The sequence below is a fragment of the Nelumbo nucifera genome, chromosome 1 (genome assembly GCF_055504915.1).
Source record: "Nelumbo nucifera cultivar China Antique chromosome 1, China Antique-T2T, whole genome shotgun sequence".
Taxonomy (NCBI): domain Eukaryota; kingdom Viridiplantae; phylum Streptophyta; class Magnoliopsida; order Proteales; family Nelumbonaceae; genus Nelumbo; species Nelumbo nucifera.
Window position 1 is genome coordinate 72,253,702 of NC_142649.1, and position 23,724 is coordinate 72,277,425.

Sequence of the window (23,724 nt, forward strand, 5' to 3'; positions counted from 1 at the left end):
CTAGATAAATCTCTTGGAATGATGGGCCTCTTACTCTGTTTTTGATATCAAGATTAGTGTAGGTCCTGGTTTGTGTACAGTTGTCTTTTGGGTGCTTATGAGCTCAAGATCTTTTGGGAGATGAGATGTATCTGGCCCATGTAGATAGTGTAGTATTTTTTTTTTTTGATAAATGAGAGTAGTTTTATTAATTCAAATAACAAAAATACAATCAGCCTAGGAGGATGCATGAGATGTTACCCCCCCCCCCCCTAGGACTGAACCATATACACCAAAACTGCCCAAGCCTGAGACACAATTACAAAGTAGCCCAAAACAGATCTCCCCTTGACACCCCTTGCTTGGCCAGAGAATCAGCCATTGCATTTGCTGATCTTATGACCCACTGAAACCTGACAGTCATATTCCTTGTCATCCACTTAACTTTCTTTAACAGATCCCTGTAGCCCCAACAAGCTGTTTCTGGACTAATCAGCCAGCCTACTACTACCTTGGAATCCCCTTCTACTAACAGATTGTTCACTCTAATTTGACTAGCCATCTGTATACCTTGTACCGCAGCTAGTAGCTCTGCCCTTACTGAATCACCTTCACCCACTGGTCCTGAAAATAGAGACAACATATTACTGTCTTTGTCTCTCAGAATCCCACCAGTTCCGGATGACCCTGGGTTACCTTGGCAGCTTCCATCAAAATTCAATTTTACCACACCATCCGGTGGGGGATTCCATTCAACTTGTGATTTGATCTTGGTGGAGACTGTAGCAGCCACTGCAGCCCAATTTCTCCCTAAGTCATCAAAGGAGTAATTTGCCAACAAGTGTAAAGATTTTAACCATGAGATAGTCCTTGTCAATATGCATTCCTTGATTTCAGCAAGACTTCTTTCCTGTTCTTGAAATATTCTAGCATTTCTCTCCTCCCATACAGTCCACAACGTAGCAGCTCTAATACATTTCCACATTAACTTCCCTCTTTTTGTCAATCTCCCAAAAGCAGCCGGAGTGAACAACTTTACTTTAGAGGGCAAATTCCACCTACACCCAAATAATGAAACAACGCAGTTCCAAATATTGGCAGCAAAGGAGCATGATATCAGCAAATGGTTACAGTCCTCACCCTTCACTTTACACAGAAAGCACCAATTAGGGGACAAACACATAAAAGATTTCTTCTTTTGCAAGTTTTCCACAGTATTGATCTTACCATAATAGGCTCCCAATAGAATACAGCTATTTTGGGGGGAATTGGTCTTGACAAAACCTCTTTAATGGGGAAGACCTGAGAAGAGGGGTTGGAGCAAAGGGCTTTAAAGAAAGAAGCACAAGTGAATGAGCCAATAGGGGTTAGGGACTAGACTTTTTTTATCCGGGTTAGGGGGTCCAAACACACTGAATCTAGAAGCAACAACTGCTCTGAAACGCAAAGAAATTCTTCATCTCTTAACCCTCTTCGAAACCCAAAATCCCAATTTAAAGCCAAAGGGCAAACCGGGGGGGGGAAGGAACCAAGAAATGGGTTTCTTTTTAAAGAGGGAGATGGAATAGAGAGAAGGGAAATGGTCTTTTAGGGGTTGAGTGCTCACCCAAGTATCTTCCCAAAAAAGAAAAGAGTTTCCAAAGCAAGCATCGTACCTTACAGAACTGAGGAATTTAGGGAGAATGCTAGAGATAGCCTTCCAAGGTGTTGTGAGCAAAGCCCTTTGGGATGCATCCCAACCTGATTCAGAACAGCCATGGATACTTTTCACTACTTCGTGCCACAACCTCTCCCTCTCCAGGGACCACCTCCAAAGCCACTTACCTAAAAGAGCCTCATTCTTACTTACCACATTCCCTAATCCTATGCCTCCTTCCTTGCTCCGACACACCACCTCCCACCTAATCAAGTGATCTTTTTTCTCTTCCCCAGGTTCCCATAAGAAATCCCTCATCAGTTTTTCCAACCTCTTTGCCTCCCTTTTAGGAATTCTAAAGACTGACAGGAAATATAAAGGCAAGTTGGCTAAAGCTGCTTTAATCAAAGTAACCCTACCCCCCTTTGAAATATAGTTTCTCTTCCAAGCTGCCAATCTTTTTTCGAATTTTTCCACCACCGGGTTCTAGAACCTACTTTCCTTTGGATTTGCACCTAATGGAAGTCCTAGGTAGGGATAGAGGCCACTGAGAGCAGGTGCATTCTAGCAAGGCTGCTATAGACTCCATCTCCTCTCTATTCAAATGAACTCCCACAACACAACTCTTCTCAAAATTTACCTTTAAATTTGAGGCCCTCTCAAAGTGAATTACTAAATCCTTCAGATTCCTTATCTCCATCAAATTACAACCTTCACAAAAGATTATTATGTCATCTGCAAATTGGATATGGGTTACTAAAACTCTATCTCTACTTATTCTCCACCCTCTTAGAGATCCGGCTCTATCTGCTTCTGAGAGGAGTCTACTAAAAGTATCGGCGACTATAATCCTCATAGACTTCTGAGAGGAGTTTACTAGATAGTATGGTAATTGTTTTTCAATGTTGTGTTTTTTGGAGTTGTCTTCTACGTGATGCTTGGGCCACAATGCCTCTATAATCCTCATATACTTTTCCCTCTTTGTTCTTTTAATGAATTTCCTTTGACTATTAAAGAAATAAGATTCAGATCAACTACTTGAAAGGGATAAAAGAAACAAAAAAGATATGGAACAAACTATACTCACTGTTCTCGACGGTGTATCAACTGGAGAAATACCGTGTTCTTAACAAATTTCGGCATCTTATATGCAGCAAGATGGTCATCATCTTTTATGGTGGACAATGACATTAAAGGATCCTCCAAGAACCGATTGACTAAGTGGCCACGTACCTGTAAGGACATAACATTCAAACAAACTGCCCAAGTAAGATATACATATCATCTCTTCCACAAAAGAACAAGAATGTTTAACTGCTACAAACCTCTGCAAGCAATAGCTTCTCTCCATTTTTCAAGGAACAGGCACTGCTAACTGCTTGAATTAGATCCCTACAACGGCCCTGCTTTGGAACTGTCACAGTACATGGTATTGGAAGTGCACTTCCATCACTAGTAAAAACTGTGACAGTCATGGTCCGAGTAGTGGTGGACTGGAGTGGCAACGAAAGGTACATGAAGGGATCAAAAGTCACGGAAACTTTGCCACATACTGGGCAAACCAGAGTCGATTTGTATTGACCCTGCCAAATTTTGGACCACTCAGATACATAAATTCACGGACGAGTTCGAAGTTCTGTCATCACGAATTGGCATGATGGTATCCAATATCTAGTAGCCAAAAAAGGAAAACAGAAAAAATAAAAGAGCTAAATAATAAAGATCAATAGTTTCAACATTCACCAGCACTGCAAGATTCCAAAAACACATTGCAGAAGAAAAAGAGCCTCGTAGTAAGAGGACAATACATGGAAACCACACTCCTAGTTCATCTTTCACTTGTCTGTGTGTGTGTGCTTGCTGTCTCATTTGGGATGGGTGTGTTGATGTCCAGCACAGTTGCGTCTATGAGCCCCAAGCGTTTCAGCTCAAATTGAGCTTTCTGGCTTGTACGTTCTCTTTATTGTTTTTTTTTTCTTTCTTAATGCATACTTTACATATTCTCAAGAAAAGAAAAGAAAAGAAAAGCAACAAACCATCCATGTAGTCATGAGGGCAGTACAAACAGCAAAATTTTTCTTTGATTGGCAACTGAGAATTTTGTTAATTATGTTAAAGGAATGAGTATATACAGAATGACGAGCTTCACCCAAGAAGTAAGTGTCAATCACCCTATTGAGGCATTTTCCTTCCTCAACCTAGACTTCGTTTCTTGCATCAAATGGCCCCAGAACATCTCTGCCATGTTCACCTCTTGCCTAGACATTGCATCAGCTAGCACATTTGTTGATCTATGCCAAGCAAAGCTTGTCTTCACTTCAACAACCAAGGTTCTCAGCTCCTTCAAGTAATACCAATATTGCCAAGGGCCTTTGCACCAGAATCACCTTTGATTCCTCCTTTACCACAATTTCCTCAAGCTTAGGGTCCTTGCCATTCTTAGGCCATGCAATACTGCTAATAGCTCAGTGCTGATTGAATTTCCTACCCCTATGAACCCAGAAAACAATGCTATAATTCTCCCATTGTGATCTCTAGAGGCACCTCCTATTCTGGATTCTCCTGGGCTACCTATACTACATCCATCAAAGTTTTTTTTTTTTTTTAATCAGAAAAATGAGAATTTTATTCAATTAAGAGAATTAGATACAAAATTACAGCAAATAGAAACAGACATTGCACGAGAAATTGTTACAATAAATCCCAGAAAAGCTGTTGGCTTTGAACTCCCTGTTTGGCTAGAGAATCAGCCATCCCATTTGCAGTTCTCCTGATCCATGTGAACAAGGCACTGAGTTCCCTTGCTAGGCCATCAAAGTGTAAATTTGACTCCACTTTCTGATGGAGAAGCCCAATGCAATATTGTGAGATGGGAGGACTGCTATCATAATCCAGCTTCTTAGCAAAAATCTTCCACTGTAATTTTTTCTAAAAGCTTCATTCTGATCTAATGAACAGCAATGATTGGTATGCTTTCCTTGCCATTCTTAGGCCATACAGTACAAACAACAGCCGTTTTGATCCTGTCAATTTTTGTTTACCCAATAAATTATGTTATGATGTGATGTGGATACTACCCATTTCTATTTTACTTGATCCCACTAATGTATCATGAGAAAGGGTACATCCAATAGGGTGCCAAAATCATGGTTATCTAGGCTTTCTTTACTTTGCCAATTCTTTAAGTAATCTAATCATGTCATGATTTCAATAGTTTGACATATAGATACTTAGCAATTGCAACGTAATAATAATCTAAACTAATATAGTTATTGCTTTTTACTCAATTCTGCATTAACACTTGAGGTGTTTGGTTATATTATTTGAACTGGCCTACTTTCACTTTGATGCAACAAAATTAATCTGGATGTCAGTGGCTCAGTGCATTGTATCTTCCCATCAGCAGGTAGTTTCCCCCTACACTTGTCATTGTTATCATATTATGGCACTTAGCTTTCTAAATTATTTTTAACGTTTCCTTAAGTTTCATAAAAAAAATCCCATCTTTCCAGTTCTCCCCATGTTCTCTAATAAGGAAGATCTTCCTTATGGAAAATATCTCACCAAGGAGGGCAAAGCTTCAAATGCTAAAATTTTTCAACCTTGCGATAGAGGAGTCACAACCTAGGAAATGGTCCATTCTTAATTTGGAACTAAATATCAAATATATGAGATTTCAGTAGATATCTCCAGAGTTATTTCTCCAAAATGGTTCTCTTCACCAAGATGTTACCAAAACTCAATTGCCCTCTACTTTCATCCCTCAGTTCACTGACCAGTTCCTACTTCCAATATTGATCCTTTCTCCCCTCACCACTTTCCGAGAGGAGTCTCTTTATCAGTTGTCAAGAATTCTTCGTTGAGGTCACTTCCATGCAGGAATTTGTACCTATATCTGCAATAGTTGAGTATATGGGGCTTCTCTATTTAAACTTCAGGCTATGCATCCTTGGTATCCTTTAATGGTCCACGAGGTAATGCTAGCTTGGCCACAACTTCATTTGATAAGAAATGACACATTTTTCCAGAGGATAATTAGCTTTGTAGTTATTGTGGGGGCTTGGGATAATTTGTACCTATATCTCCAACGATTAGCAGTGACACATTTGGTCATTAATTTTGGATTGAAATATAGTCATATAAGAATTCAAGGATATAGGAGTAATCTTTTAAAGAGAGACTGGGAAGAAATCTGGGGAATCTAAAACCTGCATTTCTTCTCTTACTGTCTTATGCACCTCTCAAACACTGTAAAATTCAAAATTCAGAATTCAATAATTCTTGACAGGCTAAATTTGATTTGGAATCCCCCTCCTGAAGGTTACTTGAAGCTGAACTTTGATGGGAGAAGTCAAGGAAATCCAGACACCTCTGGAACTGGAGGGGTTCTTAGAGATAATGATGGTATTGTTATGGCATTATTCTAGGGTCTTGTGGGAGTAGGAAATTCAATAAGGGCTGAATTACTCGCTGCAGTAAAAGGAACCCAGCTTGCAAATGAGCTAAGAATGGAGAACTTGGTACTACAGAATGAAATCAAGAAGTTCAAGTTGTTAACAAGAAACATGAATGTGAGATTACAATGGATGGGGAGATCAGCTAATACTATGTCTAATTACTTAGCCAAACAAGGGGCAGATAGGGATCAGTTGTACTGGGCTGAATTGTGATTTGTTTTCTTCATTTGTGGTTTATTTTTCTGTCTGTTTATTTTCCTATTAAGGAGAGGTCGTAGCTCGCACATCTCCAAGGGCTGTTTGTAATGCATCTATTGATATTAATAAATTCCTACCTTATCTATCCAAAAAAAAATCTTGACTGAAGGCCTGCAGCATCCAAATTATGTGGTAATGCAGCTACCATGTAACTACTAAAAGAATTACAATTTTAGGATGGAGATCATCCATGTATAAGCACAATATGCTCGCTTCCATGGTTCCATTAAGACTACATTTTAATCCAAAGGCATGGATTTCAAAAGGATCAAATGACAAATAACATATGACAACTCAATTAGATATGGCCTTTGCCAAGTTAGAAAAGAAAAGAATATGTACTTAAATCATTTGATATGGTAGATCAAAATGTGCATTATACTCACTTGGCACACATCAACAATTATAGAATCATTTCGAGCAATGTGGTTTGCCCAGTACTCATCAGCAACTTCTTCATCAGGACGGCCATCTGCATCTCTTGATTTAATGTAAGGTTTGTGCTTAACACGATTCAAATCTTCATGAAGTCCATCAAGAAGAAAGGCCAACAGCTCCTAAGGAACATAACTAAAAATATTATATTCATAATTTATAAAGTAAATTAACAATCAAGAAAATGTACAAAGGAAAGTGCATTTAACATTCTTTTTTTGATAGTTATAAACTGCATTGCATGTAATATATTCTTAAGAAGCTGAATTTAACAAGATGAGAAGCATTCACCTGGGAATCATGTTGATTATATCCACTGAATTGGGGTGCAAACCGAGCCAGCTTCGCTTTAAATGGACGAGGAGCAATTGGAGTGCGCCCAGGAGCCCATAGTTTTCTAAGTAACTCACCAAATGCTAAAGCTAGCTCACCCTACAAAATTACAAGTTCAACTTAGTAGAATGATAAATATAGAGGTGGAATATTTAGCACATAAACTACTGACTGCATCACATTGCAATAGACCTTTAGTTGACGATGTCTTCTTCTCTTACCCCATATTGAATGATAAGAAATAATCAACTTTAAGAAAACAAGACTAAGGCCCCATTTGGTTCGCAGGAATAGGGATCTGGAATCGGAACCGGAATGGGCTATTCTGATTCCAACTGTTTGGTTGGGCAGAATCGGAACCCCATTCCCATTCCTGCTGGAATGGCAATCCACCATTTGAGGGAATGGCCATTCCCTGCCCCTCCCTTGGGAATGAAATCCCATTCTTGCTGATTTCAATTCCCATTCCCATTCCTGTCTGAACCAAACAGACTATGGGAATAGACCATTCCGATTCCAACAGCAAACCACACAGACCCTAAGAGCTAGTCTGTCGACTTGAAATAGTCAGCACAGCATTACTAGTTCTTTTTTTCTTAATAGTCACTGTATTAATGTTCTGTTCATTATTCACATGGTTTCTGGACTCTGGTTATGCCGTAGTCAACCTTATCAGTTCCTAAAATATCACCATTTGGTTAACTTTTTTTCTTTTTTTTTTAATGGTGTGTGTGGATGGATAACAAAAAGAAGGATGTATTATGATAGAAGGTGATTTAAAGTCATAATGTCTTGGAGATGAGGTGGCTGGACCATGGAGGCTCAGACATCAAATAAGGGAAGCAAGATAAACAATAACAACTCTGGATGAAGGCCTCGGCTCCATTCCTCATCTGTTAAATACTCACTGATTTCCTAGCCCATGAAGGTATTAGAGATAGGCTTTAGTGTGGAGTGATTGATTATCCATTGCACTAAATCAGAAACTGTATATGGGGCTCTATTAGGGGCAGAGGGGGAGCAGCACAACTAGCTCCATTGTATATTTATATATCTTTGTGTTTTATGTTGCAATATACTGTATTACTGATACGATTAATAAAATTTTTCAGTTACTGATTAAAAAAAGAGCAAAGGATGTATTAAGAAAAATATTAAGTACAAGAAAAGGATCACATCCAATGAGGAAAAGACACTCAAAGTGATTAAAAAAAGAAATAAGGAGGAAATGTTAGAGACGACCAGCCAATCATACGAATGCCCCTTGTATCCCCCAACCACTTTTTTCTGACTTCAACCAATGGATCAACTGTTGAAGTTGCAGGCCTTGACATCCAAGATAAGAAAATTTTCAGCCTGAGAAAGAAGACCATGACCCCCTGGTAACGGGCTATTAACGAATGTTGTTTGATAGTAAGAATTAAATTAGAAAGGAAGAAAAGGGACAAAATACAATTTCAGGTGATCAGATATCACTAAGGCAATGAGATCCAGAAGAGCACCCAACTTAAACACCCCTGAGCAATCACTCCTCTCCCCACCAAATAGACAAAGATATGAAAGTACAGCTGTCGCCCCAACAAAACCCCCTCCCCTACCCAAGTGACATCAAGAAATCTACCATTGATCCTTCCAAATGGAATCATCAGCAACATTAATTGCAAAAAACCATATGTATCCCTATATTCAATTATCACACCATCGACCAACCCAATAAAACTTCATGACCCTCCAACTACGAAGTCTCATTTAAAATCTCTCCAACCTCCTCATTGGACTCAGAATCTGTAGGCTTACCTTGCAAAAATATTCCTCCCAAAGAAACAAAACAAATCTCCTTGTTACCTCTACATCTTTCTCAATCACCTTATTGAGATCCACTTTTTTTATGAATACCCTATTGAGTCCTGAACATCTTATCAATAATGATGGAATCATCTCCATATTAAGCAATGTTGGTCCTGGCTATCTGGGGTTTGGGGGGGGGGGGGGGGGGACAGGATATCGACCTAACCTTCAGTATTTTGTAGCATGAAGTGGCTGCTCTCAGGCTCAAACCTGCATTCTCACACTTTTTTTATAGGAAAAGGTAACTTTCATTAGATTAAAAACAGAAATACTACTGCCACCTACAGAAATACAAGGTGACCCCTAATTAAAAACAAATTACAACACAGCCCAAAACAAAGGCACCCGATTCACTCCATGCTTTACTAGAATGTCAGCTAAAGCATTTGCTGACCTCTTAGCCCAAATAACATGTGCACCCAGCTCCCTTGTGAGAGGCTCAGTAATTCGCTTATAGGTTGTTTGAGGGACCACATTCCGAAACTATTTGTTTGCAACCATACTACTACTAACTTTGAGTCTCCCTCCACTTCTAGCTGTTGAATGCCCAATTGCTTAGCCAATCTGAGCCCTTGGATGAGGGCCATTACTTCTGCTCTAAGCGAGTCTCCCAATCCTATTGGACCAGAATACATAGTCAGGATTCTGCCTCCCACATCTCTAAACACACCCCCAATTCCAGATGGTCCAGGGTTCCCAACAGAGCTGCCATCAAAGTTTAGTTTCACAATACACTGTAAGAGGAGGGGACCAAACTGCTTGTACGGTAGAGACCCTGCTATTATACTCCAACCTCTAGTCAGGTCATCTACAGAGACATCCTTGAACAAGTCTAGAGTTTTCAGCCAATTTATGGCATTGATGGTGATCCCTTCTATAAGTTCAAGAGCTGATTTTTCTTTCCCTTGGAAAATCCTGTTGTTTCTCTCTTCCCAAACTGCCCACAGAACAGCTGCCCTCGTTACTCTCCGCATCACCCTTCCCTTTTTCTTTGGTTGTCAGAAGAAGCTAGGATCAAAGAGATCAATTACACATTTATCAAAAAAAAAAAAAGAGATCCATTACACTTGAGGGAGGATTCCATCTGCAATCATAGGGAGAAGAGAACCAATCCCATATAAGAGTAACAAAAGGACAAGATAGGTGATTCACCATCTCACCGTTCCACAAACAAAGGCTACAGACCTATGGAGACAAGCACCAATTTGGTCTTTTTCTTTGAAGCACTTCAAGGTATTAATTTTTTGGAGAACCACTTCCCAACAAAAAGCCCTTACTTTTGGGGGTACCGGAGCACTCCAGACTTCTTTAACAGGAAAGGAGGTGCCCAGGTTAGTAGAGAGCACCAGAGCATTGAAAAAGGAAGAACAAGAGAAACAACCTAAAGAGGTTTCAGTCCAAATTCTACTATTAGGACAAGATTGGTCCAAAAAAACTAAGCTGAGAAGAGAAAAAAGTTCATCTGCCAATCCCACTTTTGGTTCCCTCAAACCTCTCTGTTGGAAAACGTGGGATTACTGGTGTAGATGTATATTTGGTAGTTAGCATTTATATTTGGTAATTGTGTAAAAATAGAATTATGTGAATATGTATTCCTAGGATTGTGGAAAAATATAATCCCTTAAATATGGGGATTAAAAAGGTTAGTCCCTTAATTATAGGGATTGATTCCCTTAATTATAGGGATTGACTTAGAAAGTTTTTTTCTATTTATTGCAGCAGCTTACTATATAAATATGTCGATTGGCAATGGAATGAAGTAGATCAGTTTTCTACCATTTCAAACATGGTATCAGAGCTCTAGGTTTGCCAACCTTGAGAATTTTTTTTCGGCCTTCATTGCCAGTTTTTTCTCTTTGTGTTTTTCTGGTCTTCAATGTTGATCTGTAACTAGAAGTGTTTCTTTATTCTCCTTTATTCTGGCCAGTTCTTCCCTTCTTTATTCTCCTTTCTTGCTGGCCTTATTCTTCCTCCATTAACAATGTCCGGCGTGACTGTAACAAGTGCTCCCGTCCAAACCGATGAAGTCATAGCCTTTGTCAGAGCTGAGGAAAGCCGCCGTGGAATCATGCTTGAGCCTAAAGATCCCGAAGGCTCAGCCATGGTGGCAAGGGGAGGAAATTACAGTGGTTCAAAGGGTGAGAACAATCACAACTTGGCTCGTGACACAACCACCTGTGACTCTAACGATAACCTCTGGTGCACCTATTGCAAGAAGCCCAGACACACAAAAGATCGCTGCTGGAAACTTCATGGGAAACCTCCCACATCCAGCAAGGAATGGGGAAATCGAGGAGTTTCGAAAGCAGTTCAACAGGCCCATAATGTCTCCACAATCCCGCAACAATAACACTCAAGTCAGGGGCCATTTAATGATGAAGAAATTGAAAGGCTAAGGAGTTTCCTGAAATCCTTGAAACCAGGAAGTGGTTCTACCTCTCTTGCTCTCTCAAGTGAGTCTTTATCTCTAGGATTGCATGTCTCGGCTAGTGTTTTTCCATGGATTCTTGATTCTGGAGCTACTGACCACATGACACCCTCTTCACTACATTTTCTCACCTATACACCCTATCCTAGTAATAGAAAAATTTCTGTTGCCGATGGTTCTTTCACCACAGTGGCAGAGATTGGGAATATTCAAATTACTCCATCCCTATTACTTTAAAATGTGCTTCATGTTCCTAAGTTATCCACTAGCCTTATCTCTATACATAAACTCACCCAGGATGTGAACTGCAATGTTGTGTTCTTTCCTTCTTACTGTGTATTTCAGGACCGGGTTTCGGGGAAGAAGATTGGATTTGCTAAGGAAAGGGATGGACTCTACTACCTTGAAGAAACCAGCAAACCATCTCACATTGTTATGCATGTCACACACGAGTCATCCTTATCTACCTCCAATAAAGATTTAATTTGGCATCATCACTTTCAGTTCGGTCATCCTTCATTTCCTGTTTTAAAAACAATGTAAAGGGATTGATGTTGAAACCTTTCATTGTGATGTTTGTGAACTTGCTAAGCACAAAAGGGTTTCTTTCCCAATCAGCAATAAAAGATCTTCAACTCCTTTTTATTTGATTCATTCGGATATATGGGGCCCTTCTCAAATTCCCAACGTTACTGGTTCTAGATGGTTTGTCACCTTTATTGACGATTGCACTAGGATCACATGGATCTTTCTTCTTAATTCTAAATCTGATGTGGGTACCATTCTTCCCAACTTTCATAACATGGTCCAAACTCAGTTTGGTGTGAGAATTAAAAGGTTTCGATATGATAATGCTACAGATTATTTTAATCAGAATTTGTCCCCATTTTTTCAGAATGAAGGCATTGTGCATGAATCCTCCTGTGTTAACACTCCCCAATAGAATGGGATAGCTGAGAGGAAAAATGGCCATCTTTTGCAAACCACCCGAGCCTTTCTCCTTCAAAACCGGGTGTCAAAACAATATTGGGGGGGAAGCTGTCCTTACTGCTGCATACACCATAAATAGACTACCATCTAAAGTTCTTGACAACCGAAGCCCAATACAAGTCCTTTCTCAATTCTACCCTGATATTCGAACCTCAAATAATCTCACACCAAGAATTTTTGGCTGCACTGCCTTTGTTCATGTCCATAATAAGGGAAAATTGGATCCACGAGCAATCAGGTGTGTCTTCTTGGGATATTCCCCAACTCAGAAAGGTTATAAATGTTATCATCCAGCCACCAGAAAATTCTACACCTCCATCGATGTCACATTTGAGGAGGGACAATCCTTTTTCACTCAACCTTATCTTCAGGGGGAGCCCTCATTAATGGAAGATAAGGCCTCGGATCTACTCTCCTTAGATGTATTACCCTCCTCACAGTCATCCAACCGTCAAGAATCACATCCCTCTGAGTCACAATCCTCTGAGCCCCACATTCCCGAGTCTCAACAAGAGTCAAACAACCCGACCATTGAACCAAATTCAGACACTGTTAACCCCACCAATGATGTGCATGATGATGTGAGATATATGCAGGTTTACTCTAGGAGAAGAAATCCAGATCCTCAACTTGTGCAAGTCCAAGATTCAACTCCTAATCCTGGAACTGAGGGATATGCAAAACCTGAACCTGCACCTTCACAGTCTGAGTATGACCTACCTATTGCACTGAGAAAAGGAACCAGAGAATGTACCAAACGCCCATTGTACCCTTTAGCCAAATCTGTGTCGTTCCAAAGATTCTCTAAATCCCATAAAAGTTTTCTAGCCAGCCTTAACACCATTCCAATTCCTAATACTCTAGTCGAGGCACTTTCTAATAAGGAGTGGAGAAAAGCCATGAGAGTGGAAATGGAGGCACTAGAAAAGAACAACACATGGGAAGTTGTGGATCTAGATTGTAGGTTGTAAATGGGTATTCACAATTAAGTACAAATCTAATGGGTCGTTAGAAAGGTACAAAGCACGACTGGTAGCCAAGGGATATACACAGACTTATGGGGTAGATTATCAGGAAACTTTTGCCCCAATAGCTAAAATGAATACAGTAAGGGTGTTGTTGTCTTCGACTGCCAACTATAATTGGGATTTGCAACAGTTTGATGTAAAGAATGCATTTCTCCATGGTGATCTAGAAGAGGAGATATACATGGACAATCCACCGGGTTTTGTAGAAGGCGTTAAGGGGAACAAAGTTTGTAGGTTGAAGAAAGCACTATACGGCCTCAAACAATCTCTGAGAGCATGGTTTGGAAGGTTTACAAAGGTGATGCTTAGTACAGGTTACAAGCAAAGTCAAGGTGACCACACATTGTTTATCAAACACACAACCTCCGGGGAGTTACTGCACTATTAGTCTATGTGGACGATATAATTGTTACTGGGAATGATAAAAAGGAGAAGGAAGCATTGAAAAACTGCCTTTCCAGAGAATTTGAGATAAAAGACTTGGGGAGACTAAAGTATTTTCTCGGAATTAAAGTTGCACATTCTAAACAAGGCATCTTTATCTCTCAACAAAAGTATGTTGTTGATCTTTTGAAAGAAACAGGAAATATGGCATGTAAACCAACTTCCACGCCTATAGATCCCAATCATAAACTTGGAGAAGCCAGCGAGAATGCAAGTGTAGACAAGGAGATGTTCCAAGGACTGGTTGGAAAACTCATTTATCTTGCACATACACGGTCAGATATTGCATACGTTGTAAGTGTAATAAGTCAGTTTATGCATAATCCTAAAGGCAATCCAGGGAAAGGAATTTTATTCAGAAGAAATGGGGGATTGGCTCTTGAAGCATATACAGATGCCGATTATGCAGGATCTCCAGTAGATAGACAGCCCACTTCTGGTTACTGTACCTTCTTGGGAGGAAACTTAGTAACTTGGAGGAGTAAGAAGCAAAATGTAGTGGCTCGGCCAAGTGCAGAGGCAGAATTCAGGGCCATGGCACAAGGAGTGTGTGAATTACTCTAGTTGAAGATAATTTTAGAAAACCTGAAGATTCCACGAGAAGAGCCTATGAAACTATATTGTGACAACAAGTCAGCCATCAATATTGCTCACAATCCTGTTCAACATGACAGGACGAAGCACATCGAAATTGACCGACACTTTATAAAAGAGAAACTGGACAGCAAGTTGATTTGCACTCCCTATGTATCTACAAAAGGACAACAGGCCGATGTACTTACTAAAGGGCTCAATAGTACAGACTTTAGAAGAATTATAGCCAAGCTGGGAATGGAGGATCTCTATTCACCAGCTTGAGGGGGAGTGTTGGAAAATGTGGGATTACTGGTGTAGATGTATATTTGGTAGTTAGCATTTATATTTGGTAATTGTGTAAAAATAGAATTATGTGAATATGTATTCCTAGGATTGTGGAAAAATATAATCCCTTAAATATGGGGATTAAAAAGGTTAGTCCCTTAATTATAGGGATTGATTAGTCCCTTAATTATAGGGATTGAATTAGAAAGTTTTTTCTATTTATTGCAGCAGCTTACTGTATAAATATGCCGATTGGCAATGGAATGAAGTAGATCAGTTTTCTACCATTTCAAACACTCTCCTTAGTGATAGATCCTAAGAATCCCCAGAGACACGAAAAGAAGAAATAACTTGAAATTTTTTCAAAGAGAGGGAATAGATGATCGGGAATCTCTCCTTAAGGGGAGAGTTCCCAATCCAATTGTCCTCCCAAAAAAGGACCTTGTTACCCAAGCAAGTATCATACCTGATGAAAGGTGAGAAAACGGGTAAAACACCAACAATGTCTTTCCACAGGGAAGAGTAGAGGCCCTAGGGTCGATACTTGCATCCCATCCATTTGCTACCAATCCATGAATACTTCTTATCACCTTATGCCATAAACTTTCTTGCTCCTTAGGAAATCTCCACAACCATTTACCTAACAATGTTGTGTTTCCTATTTGATATTTCCAATCCCTAAGCCCCCTTTGTCTTTCTTTCTAGACACCACTTCCTATTTTACCCAATGGTCCTTTTTAGAATCATCGGGTTCCCAAAGAAAACCTCTCATTATTTTTTCAATCCGGTACACATCTTTACAAGCAATTTGAAGGTAGACAAGAAATACACGGGTAAGTTTGCTAGTGTTAACTTAATTAAAGTGATTCTACCTCCTAAAGAGATTTTGTTTTCCATCCTGCTAATCTCTTAGAGAATCTCTCCAACACCAGGTACCAAAAGCTTTCTGACCTCAGGTTTCCTTCCAACGGTAAGCCTAGATACTTTAGAGTTCAATCACTAACCTCACAACCTAGAGGTCTAGCCAAAGAAGCCACTTCTGATTCTTGCCTATTGACTCCAGCTACACAACCTTTATTCCAATTTATTCTCAAGTTGGAGACCTTTTCATCCACACAATTTATTCTCAACATCGGGTACCAAAACCTGAATTCTCACACTTGTCAACCCAAGAATTTTAGATTTTACCATTGCACCAAGCAATAGCCCCTGGCTAATTTTCATTGTTAATAGTTCCTTTCACCCACCCAATGACCTGAAAATCCCCCCTGTCAGCACCCGATTTTTGCTCGGTCCCTTCACCTTACCTCTTTGTACCCTCCTCTTGGACCCCAAAAATTTGGAAACACAACCAAATCAACTTGAAACTTTCCAAAACCCAAAATACCCTCCTTTGACACAACCCACAAGACAAATAAGAACCTTGAAATCAATATCAACGTTCGATCAAACATCACCCCCAAACTTGGAAAACTATAACTTAGTTACACATTAGTTTTCATGACTAAACTGCAAAGATCCACCGTTCATCACACCAACTTCCTTTCTAACGGCCTCGATCTATGCGATATTCAAATTCCAACTCCTCCAAAATCAAATCCAATAATATCCATCACCTTAAGATCACTAGGAAACAATCAACTAGCGAATGCCAACACGAATCTACGACAACCAACCACAAAAATATCAAGATCCCATTCTGATGGCCCTGAACAATTACCAAGATCGACCATATCTTTCTCAAATCAGAACCATCCACTTGACTCCTCACCCTAATCCATGCCTACCTACCTACCAAATTGTAGCTTAAAATTCCCCCATTTGACCCCCCATCAAGCCTAGATCCTATTTCAGCAAATCTCATTAATTAGAGCTTACCATCCATCATCCCAACTTCATGACCAATCAGACCTTACCATTGTATTCGGAGACCCAATAAATCCTAGCACGTCAAATTTCACGACCAAACACCTCCATTTGACCATTGAAAAAGTAAGATCCCATTTTGGGCCCTCTCATTGATTAGAATACCATAAGCTAAGACCATGATCTAAACTAAATCAGCCAATTTACACCTCTAATCAAAGATCCATCACTTCCATTAAATTCAGGACGTTCAAAAGTGCCAACCCACCAAATTTCATCCCAAAATTCCCCCATTTGACCCTTCATCAAATAAAGATTCTATTTCGAAAAATCTCGTTGGTCCAAACTTGTCAGCCATATATCTCAATCATCCCGACCCTATTTGACCAATCAAACATCACCACGATGTTCAGAGACCCAAAAAACCTTAGCACGTCAAATTTCACATCCTAATTCATCTGTTTGACTAACTAGAAAAATACCATTCCGACGTGTCAGATTGAATCACCACATCAACAATCCCAACCTAGGACCTCAAGAAGGTAGGTACTAATGCCAATCCCTTATCTGACCCACTAGAACACCTAGACCAATGAAATTGAGCCTAATAGACCCAAAAACCCAAAAACCCAAAAGTACCCCCACTTAAAGCTAAGAAAAGACAAAACCACATTTAAAAGTTCATCAAATTTACATTTTCTGCCACTGACAGCCCCAAATACGAGACTATCATGACAGACACGCCCCAATCTCCCATTGGACACACAAAACCCATGAAAATCACTCCCAAATCGAAGACAATCTTTCACCAAAGAGGAAAAGTTGATTGATCACCATTTTCTTTGAAAAATCCTTCCCCATTCTCTTGTAAAAAATTTTCTTGAAGCCCAAGCCTTGTGATTAGATGAATTTCAGACCTCTTCCTCTCCCTTCCTCTATAAATACAGACCCAACTCAAGCTTTGAAAGGGGGAGGAAACTTGAGGGAGGCCCCTAGAGAGAGAGACAAGGTGAGAGAGAGCCAAAAAGGAGGATGGGGAACAAAGAAGAAAGCTTTCTCCCAGCCCATATACCGCCTTCTATTCACCCGAAATTCGAAAGTACCCTAAACCTCAAATTCCAAACTTGCCTCCTCTATGTTCAAGCAGAAGTTGTTGCAACCAGAAGCACTTCCTAGCTCAAGAACCCATTTAAACTTCATTCTATCTCATCCCTAGCTGCTGGAAAACTTTTGACAAGGTACATACGAAAGGTAAGTCTTTCATTTTAACTTTTAAACCTAATTTCGTAATCTTTGTTTTTTTTTAGTTTTTCTAGGTTGCTTGAAGTTCTAAGACCTTGGAGAAGCATTGTACTCAACTTCTTCTAGACCGAGTATAGAGGTAGAGAGGCGAGGGTCTTAGGGAAATTAGTACCTAAGACCTGATAACATCGGTCTCAAGAGAAGCTGAGAACACGTTTCTCTATATTTCATAAATTCTAGTAGTTGTGTTTATTGGTTTTCCAAAAGTAATTGAGCCTGAACAACTCCCGTACTGGGCTACTACAACAGCTTGGAGAGGGGTGCCTAATACCTTCCCTCTCCCAATCCTTGGGACCCAAAGTCTCTTGATTATGTGCCTTTTTCCATGGAAAACGGAGTCGCTATCAAAGACTTAAATCGAATTATTCAAATCTGAAAATGAGGGCCCATTTCCTCTAAAAAATGGGTGGCAACTCTATTTTTTGAGCCAACCATGAGCTTCCCAGAGCTCACACCCCTTAACCTCCACTCTATCATAGGCAAGAAAATTCATCAGTCCATGCAGTAGAGAAAATTGCTCTACTCAAATGGAAGGTTTACATTTAAGTAAAGAGCAATGATGGTGTCACAAAAATGGACGGTCATAGAACTTAGAATAAAAAAAGGACAAAACATAAATAGAAAATTTGTGTAATCAGGTGTAATGGGGTATTCAGTTTTGTCCTTTTGTGATTTAAGGGCTCCTTCACATGCACAACCTGTGAAGCTAATACCATCATTAAGGTAAAAGATTTAAATACATTCATACAAAGGGAAATCAGAAATGTAAGTATGAAAGATGTACAAGACTTGCACTACAAGTAAACTGAGAATATGGTTGGTGACCTCCATCCAACTAGTTTAGAACATATATGAGATACTAACAACCAAGGTTCAAAGTATCAATACACCCTGATATGGCACAAGGATGCATCGGTACTTTGAACCTTGTGCCCATCTTTTTTTTAGTTTTTTTCTTAAATAGGTCAGGGAGTATGTCTTAGGCTTGTTTACCCCCTGAAATAGGCCAAACCCCCAAAGCTTTCTGATTTTTTTTTCTTAAGAGAAAGATAACTTATATTCAGAAAAGGGGAGAAGGATGTACATAAGAGATGTACAAACAGGTCAAAAAAGCACAAAAAGAAGAGCCTGTAACAAACTAAGACAGCAAAGATTTACCACTATACAAAAAATCCCTTCCCAATCCTTGCTTTGCTAAAACATCTGCAGTTCTATTGATTTCCCAGGGAATTCATCTAAAGGTGCAGTTCATCAGAGAAGACAGCTCATGAATTTCTGCAAGGAGGTGAGCTAGCCTCCATGGACCATCACCACTGATTCTTTTGCCCACTTATGGTAACTCTAGAGTCTCCTTCTACTACTAACAGATTGAAAATGGAGCCTCTTAGCAACTCTTAATCCTTCTAGAAGGGAGCAGACTTCTGCTTCTGAGGCATCTGCAGCTTGAACTGGGCCACTAAAGGCCCACAAAATGTCTCCAGTAGAGTTTCTTACAGTACCCCCTATTCCAGCTGCTGATGGAGGAAGCGGCGACCTTCTAAAACTGCCAACAAACTGCAACAGGTACTCATAGTCCCTACTTGGGGGGAAGAGTTGGTATAGTTGGAGAGGAAGGGGAAGTAAACAGGATTTGCAGCCAGTTTCTTTTTAACTCCCCTCTGCTCACCCCAAAGCTTTCTGATTTAGTGTATCAGTGACCCACCAATATGATACGTATCGGCGATACATGACAAAAGTTTGAACCTTGCTAACAACAACAATTTTCCAGCCAATTTCTATCAATGTTTTTTAAGAGTAAATAACAATAAAAATTTTATTAAAATAAAAAACGAGTACAAACTGTTCAGGTGTCAAGATAACACCACGTAAATCAAAGCAAACAAAATCAAATTTCAGTTCAGACTAAACTGATTCATATATCAAGTTTGAATCTTTAATATGTTCCAGAAATTCTCAGCAACAAAGTCTGAGGTACTGATTTGCTCAAATTCTTGAAGAGAAATGACCCAACTTGTGATGAGTTTGCCAACCAATGCCACCAACTTTTCAATGCTCCTCTCCTTTCCATCAAAGAGCCTCCTGTCCTTTTCCTCCACGAAGACCAGCAGACTGCAAAGGGAATGCAGCACCAGGAAATTTTAGCTTTCAAACTTTGACCATGTAGAGAAGAACTCTGCTGATGTTGATGGTTGGAAGAGGGGCATCCCAAAGAGGAAAGAATAGAATCTCCACATGAAATTTGCTAAGTGACAGGAGAAGAACAAATGGAGTACAGTTTCCTCATCTGATTTGCACAAATAGCAGTAGCTAGCCAAACAGAACCCTCTACTTTTTAGATGATCTATTGTAAGAACACTATCCAATGCAGCCATCCAAGCAAAAGCTTCAATTCTTGGGGGCACTGGATTTCCCCATATTCCCCTCATTTGCCCATTGCTTACACTATCCTTGATGAGAGCCAAGTAAAATGACTTCACAGTGAATTTTCTATTTCTGCATTCCTTCCACGACAGGCCATCTTCACTAGTGGTAGACATTCTGGTTTGCTCCAATCTGTCCAGCAAGACAAAACATTCCTCCAACTCTTGGTCCCGCAGAGGTCTTCTAAACTTAGGGGTCCAAACCACCTTATCACCACTAACTTCATAACATTGGGCCACGGAGTCCTGATGTTCAGTCAGCCTATACAATCTTGGGCACAGATCACACAGTTTCCCAACCCCACTCCAATCATCCTCCCAGAACCTCACTCGGGATCCAGTTCCTACATTAAAACAAACCCAGCCTCTGAAATCCTGGTTGAAACTCATTATGCTCTTCCACACACTCACCCAATAGGAGTTGGATACCTCCCTTGGTTCCCATACAAATCTTTTTTTTTTTAAACAAAAAAGGTAAAGTATGCTTTTATTAATATAAGGTCCTGTGTACAATGAGAATCTGTACAAAATAAAGGACCTCAAAAAAAGGCCATCCTCAAAAAAGTACAATCAAATCTCACCACCCCATACTTCCCTACCACCACTCTTCTCCATGATGACTCCTTTTCCTTTTCTAACCCAAACCTCCATAGCCATTTTCCCATAAGAGCTTTGTTGAGAACTTTTATTCTTCTGAAACCCAACCACCCTAAAGCTTTCGGCCTCCAGATTTTCTCCCACTTTACCAAATGAAACTTCCTTGGACCCTTTGTCCCCTCCCAAAGGAAATCCCTCTGAATTTTTTCTATTTTATTGGCTACATAAGTTGATATTTCAGCAGTGTGAGGTAATAAGTAGGTAAGCTTTGAAACACACTCCTTATGAGGGTAATTCTTCCCCCTAGAGAGAGATATCTTGCTTTCCAGCTTTCCAACCTCACCTCCACTCTCTCTAAGAGGGGTTTCCGTGTGCTAGATGAGCCAAGTTTAGCCCCAACAGGTAGGCCTAAGTAAGAAAAAGGGAGCTCCCTGTTCTACAATCTAAAGCTGCTGCAAATATTGACATCTCTTCTAGGCTTATCTCTCGATTCTCTCCAACTGCAATCAGGACACTCTTCTCTAGATTCACCTTCCTGTTAGCAGCTCAAAGTTTGCTAGAACTGCCCTTAGGTTCAGGACTTGATCCACCACTGCATCTAGAAATGAGAGTATCATCTGCAAATTGCAGATGAGAAATGCATGGTCCCTCTGCCCCTACATTGAAACCCCCTAGACACCCTTGCTGGACTTCCTTCTTTAATAACAGATTTAGTGCTTCCATCACTAAAACAAATAGCAGAGGGGACAAAGAATCCCCTTGCCTCAACCCCCTGGAAATTTGAAAGAATTCCAAAGAGATACCATTTAGGATCACTGAGAATGAGATGGAAGGATACAACCATACATCCAGCCCCTCCATTTTTCTCCAAACCCCATCAGCCTTTGGATCTCTTCCAAGAATCCCCACTCCACATGATCATATGCTTTCTCTATGTCTAATTTGCACACCAAACCAGGTCTTCCACTCCTCAACCTTGAATCTATACATTTACTTGCCACCATCACCCCGTCCAGAATTTGTTTTCCCTCCATAAAAGGAGTTCACATCCGTCCCCCACAGAACGAGCCCCAAAAACGCCCCACATGCACATCTCAGCGTGCATTGAGAACACCTCCCGTATTTGTCATTGAGAGATGTTCCCAATACACGGTTGGGATGTGCTGTGGGATGTTTTTGGGGTGCACTCTGTGGGGGGCAGACGTGAACTCCCATAAAAGCCATTTGTGTCTCCCCCACTACTTCATGAAGTACTTTCCTTAGCCTCATTGATAGGACTTTGGCTAGTAGCTTATAAGGGCTACATATTAAACTGATTGGCCTGAAACCCTATATGTTTATAGCCCCCATCTTCTTTGGTATTAGTGAAATAAAGGTTGCCTTGGCTCTATTATCCACTGTTTTCTTTTCACAGAATTCCTTGATCATCTCCAAAAAATCATTCTCTGGGAAGTGCCAGCACTTTCTTATGAAGTTAAAGTTGAATCCGCCAGGCGCCGGAGCTGTCTCCATTTATCCTCTTTTAGAGCCTCCCTGACTTCTCCTACTTCAATCTCCCTCCCAGCCACCCAGCTGCCCTTTCACTCAATTTTTTTGTGTCTACTTCCTCCAAGGATATCCAACACCACTGCCTCCCTGAGTAAAGCTTCCTATAGAATTCCACCACTAGATTTTGAATACTTGCCCAGCTCTCAACCATTTCCTCCCCTACCTGTACTCTTCAAATCAGATTTCTCCTTTTTCTCCCACTTGCAAATGCATGAAAGAAAGCTGTGTTTTTGTACCCCTCTTTTAACCACAGTGCCCTTGATTTCTGCCTCCACCTCACCTCTTCTCTCAGCAGCAGCCTCTCTAACTCCCTTTCCAACCCTCTATCAATGTCAACCCCATTCATATCTTTACTCTTTCGGCACCAATGCCTAATCCATAATGAACAAATAGGTACCTTATAAATTGCATGAACCTCAAAAATCCAATTTATATACATAAAATTGTAAAACATAACATAGGATTAGGAATGTGACAGAAATGTGAAGGCTAAGATGGATGAGTGAAAAATCTAGAAAGGATAGGATTAGGAATGAAGTTATCCGTAGGAACCTAGGAGTAGCTCCAATAGGTGATTAAATAAGAGAGTAGACTAAGATGGTTTGGGTGTGTGCATAGAAGACCACCCACTGCGTGCCAGTTAGAAGTAATTTTTACACATTGAAGGGGCTAGAAGAGCATGGGATAGACCAAAAAGGACATGGGTAGTAAGAAATGATTTAAGCACTAATAATTTAACAGTGGATATGGCTTTAAATAGAATGGATTGGTGAAACAGGATTCATGTAGCCGGCCCCATATAGTTGGGATAAGGCATGGATGATGATGATGATGATGATGATGAGAGCAAATGTATCTATAATGATTAACAGGTCTTAAAGATGGCATCATGATTGACAGATGGTGATCCTACCCATGGTGAACCTAACTGTGTCTAGTAGTGATGATAATCAACCACAATACCACATCGGCTGCAGTGATATATCTAAGAATGATCAATATAAGTCTGATGTATATTTCTTAAGTACAAGGTTGACATAATTATGATCCAATCTCATCTAGAGAAAATCAACAACCACCAAACCTTGACATTGGGGTGGTGAAATATTACCAATGAAGGATACTCAGCAAGTCTATCAAGGATGACACAATCAATGTCTCCATAGAAGCAGGACAAATAACACTAAGAGGCTATAAATAGACGATTATAAGATCCCTCATATGATGCAAATGTAGAAAATGTACCCTTAAGAAAGTCCCAATGAATGGTCTTAAGTATGCTTAACCAAGCCAA

The 23,724-nt window shown here is 40.1% G+C and overlaps 1 protein-coding gene across 3 annotated transcripts in view; it reads right to left on the reverse strand.

Annotated features, from left to right (window-relative positions):
• The window catches only part of UBP5 (ubiquitin-specific protease 5), a 70,919-nt gene that overhangs the window by 13,630 nt on the left and 33,565 nt on the right, over positions 1–23,724 (reverse strand). For all 3 annotated transcript variants that reach the window (XR_016085570.1, XM_010269401.3, XM_019199024.2), the window contains exons 7-10: positions 7,057–7,197; positions 6,717–6,887; positions 2,941–3,198; positions 2,703–2,848 (exon numbers count right to left, since the gene is read on the reverse strand). Coding sequence is in view for 2 of the 3 variants with exons in the window: in XM_010269401.3 (XP_010267703.1) it covers positions 2,703–2,848; positions 2,941–3,198; positions 6,717–6,887; positions 7,057–7,197 (716 nt within the window). In the remaining variant the exon portion in view is untranslated. The remainder of the gene's footprint in view (positions 1–2,702; positions 2,849–2,940; positions 3,199–6,716; positions 6,888–7,056; positions 7,198–23,724) is intronic.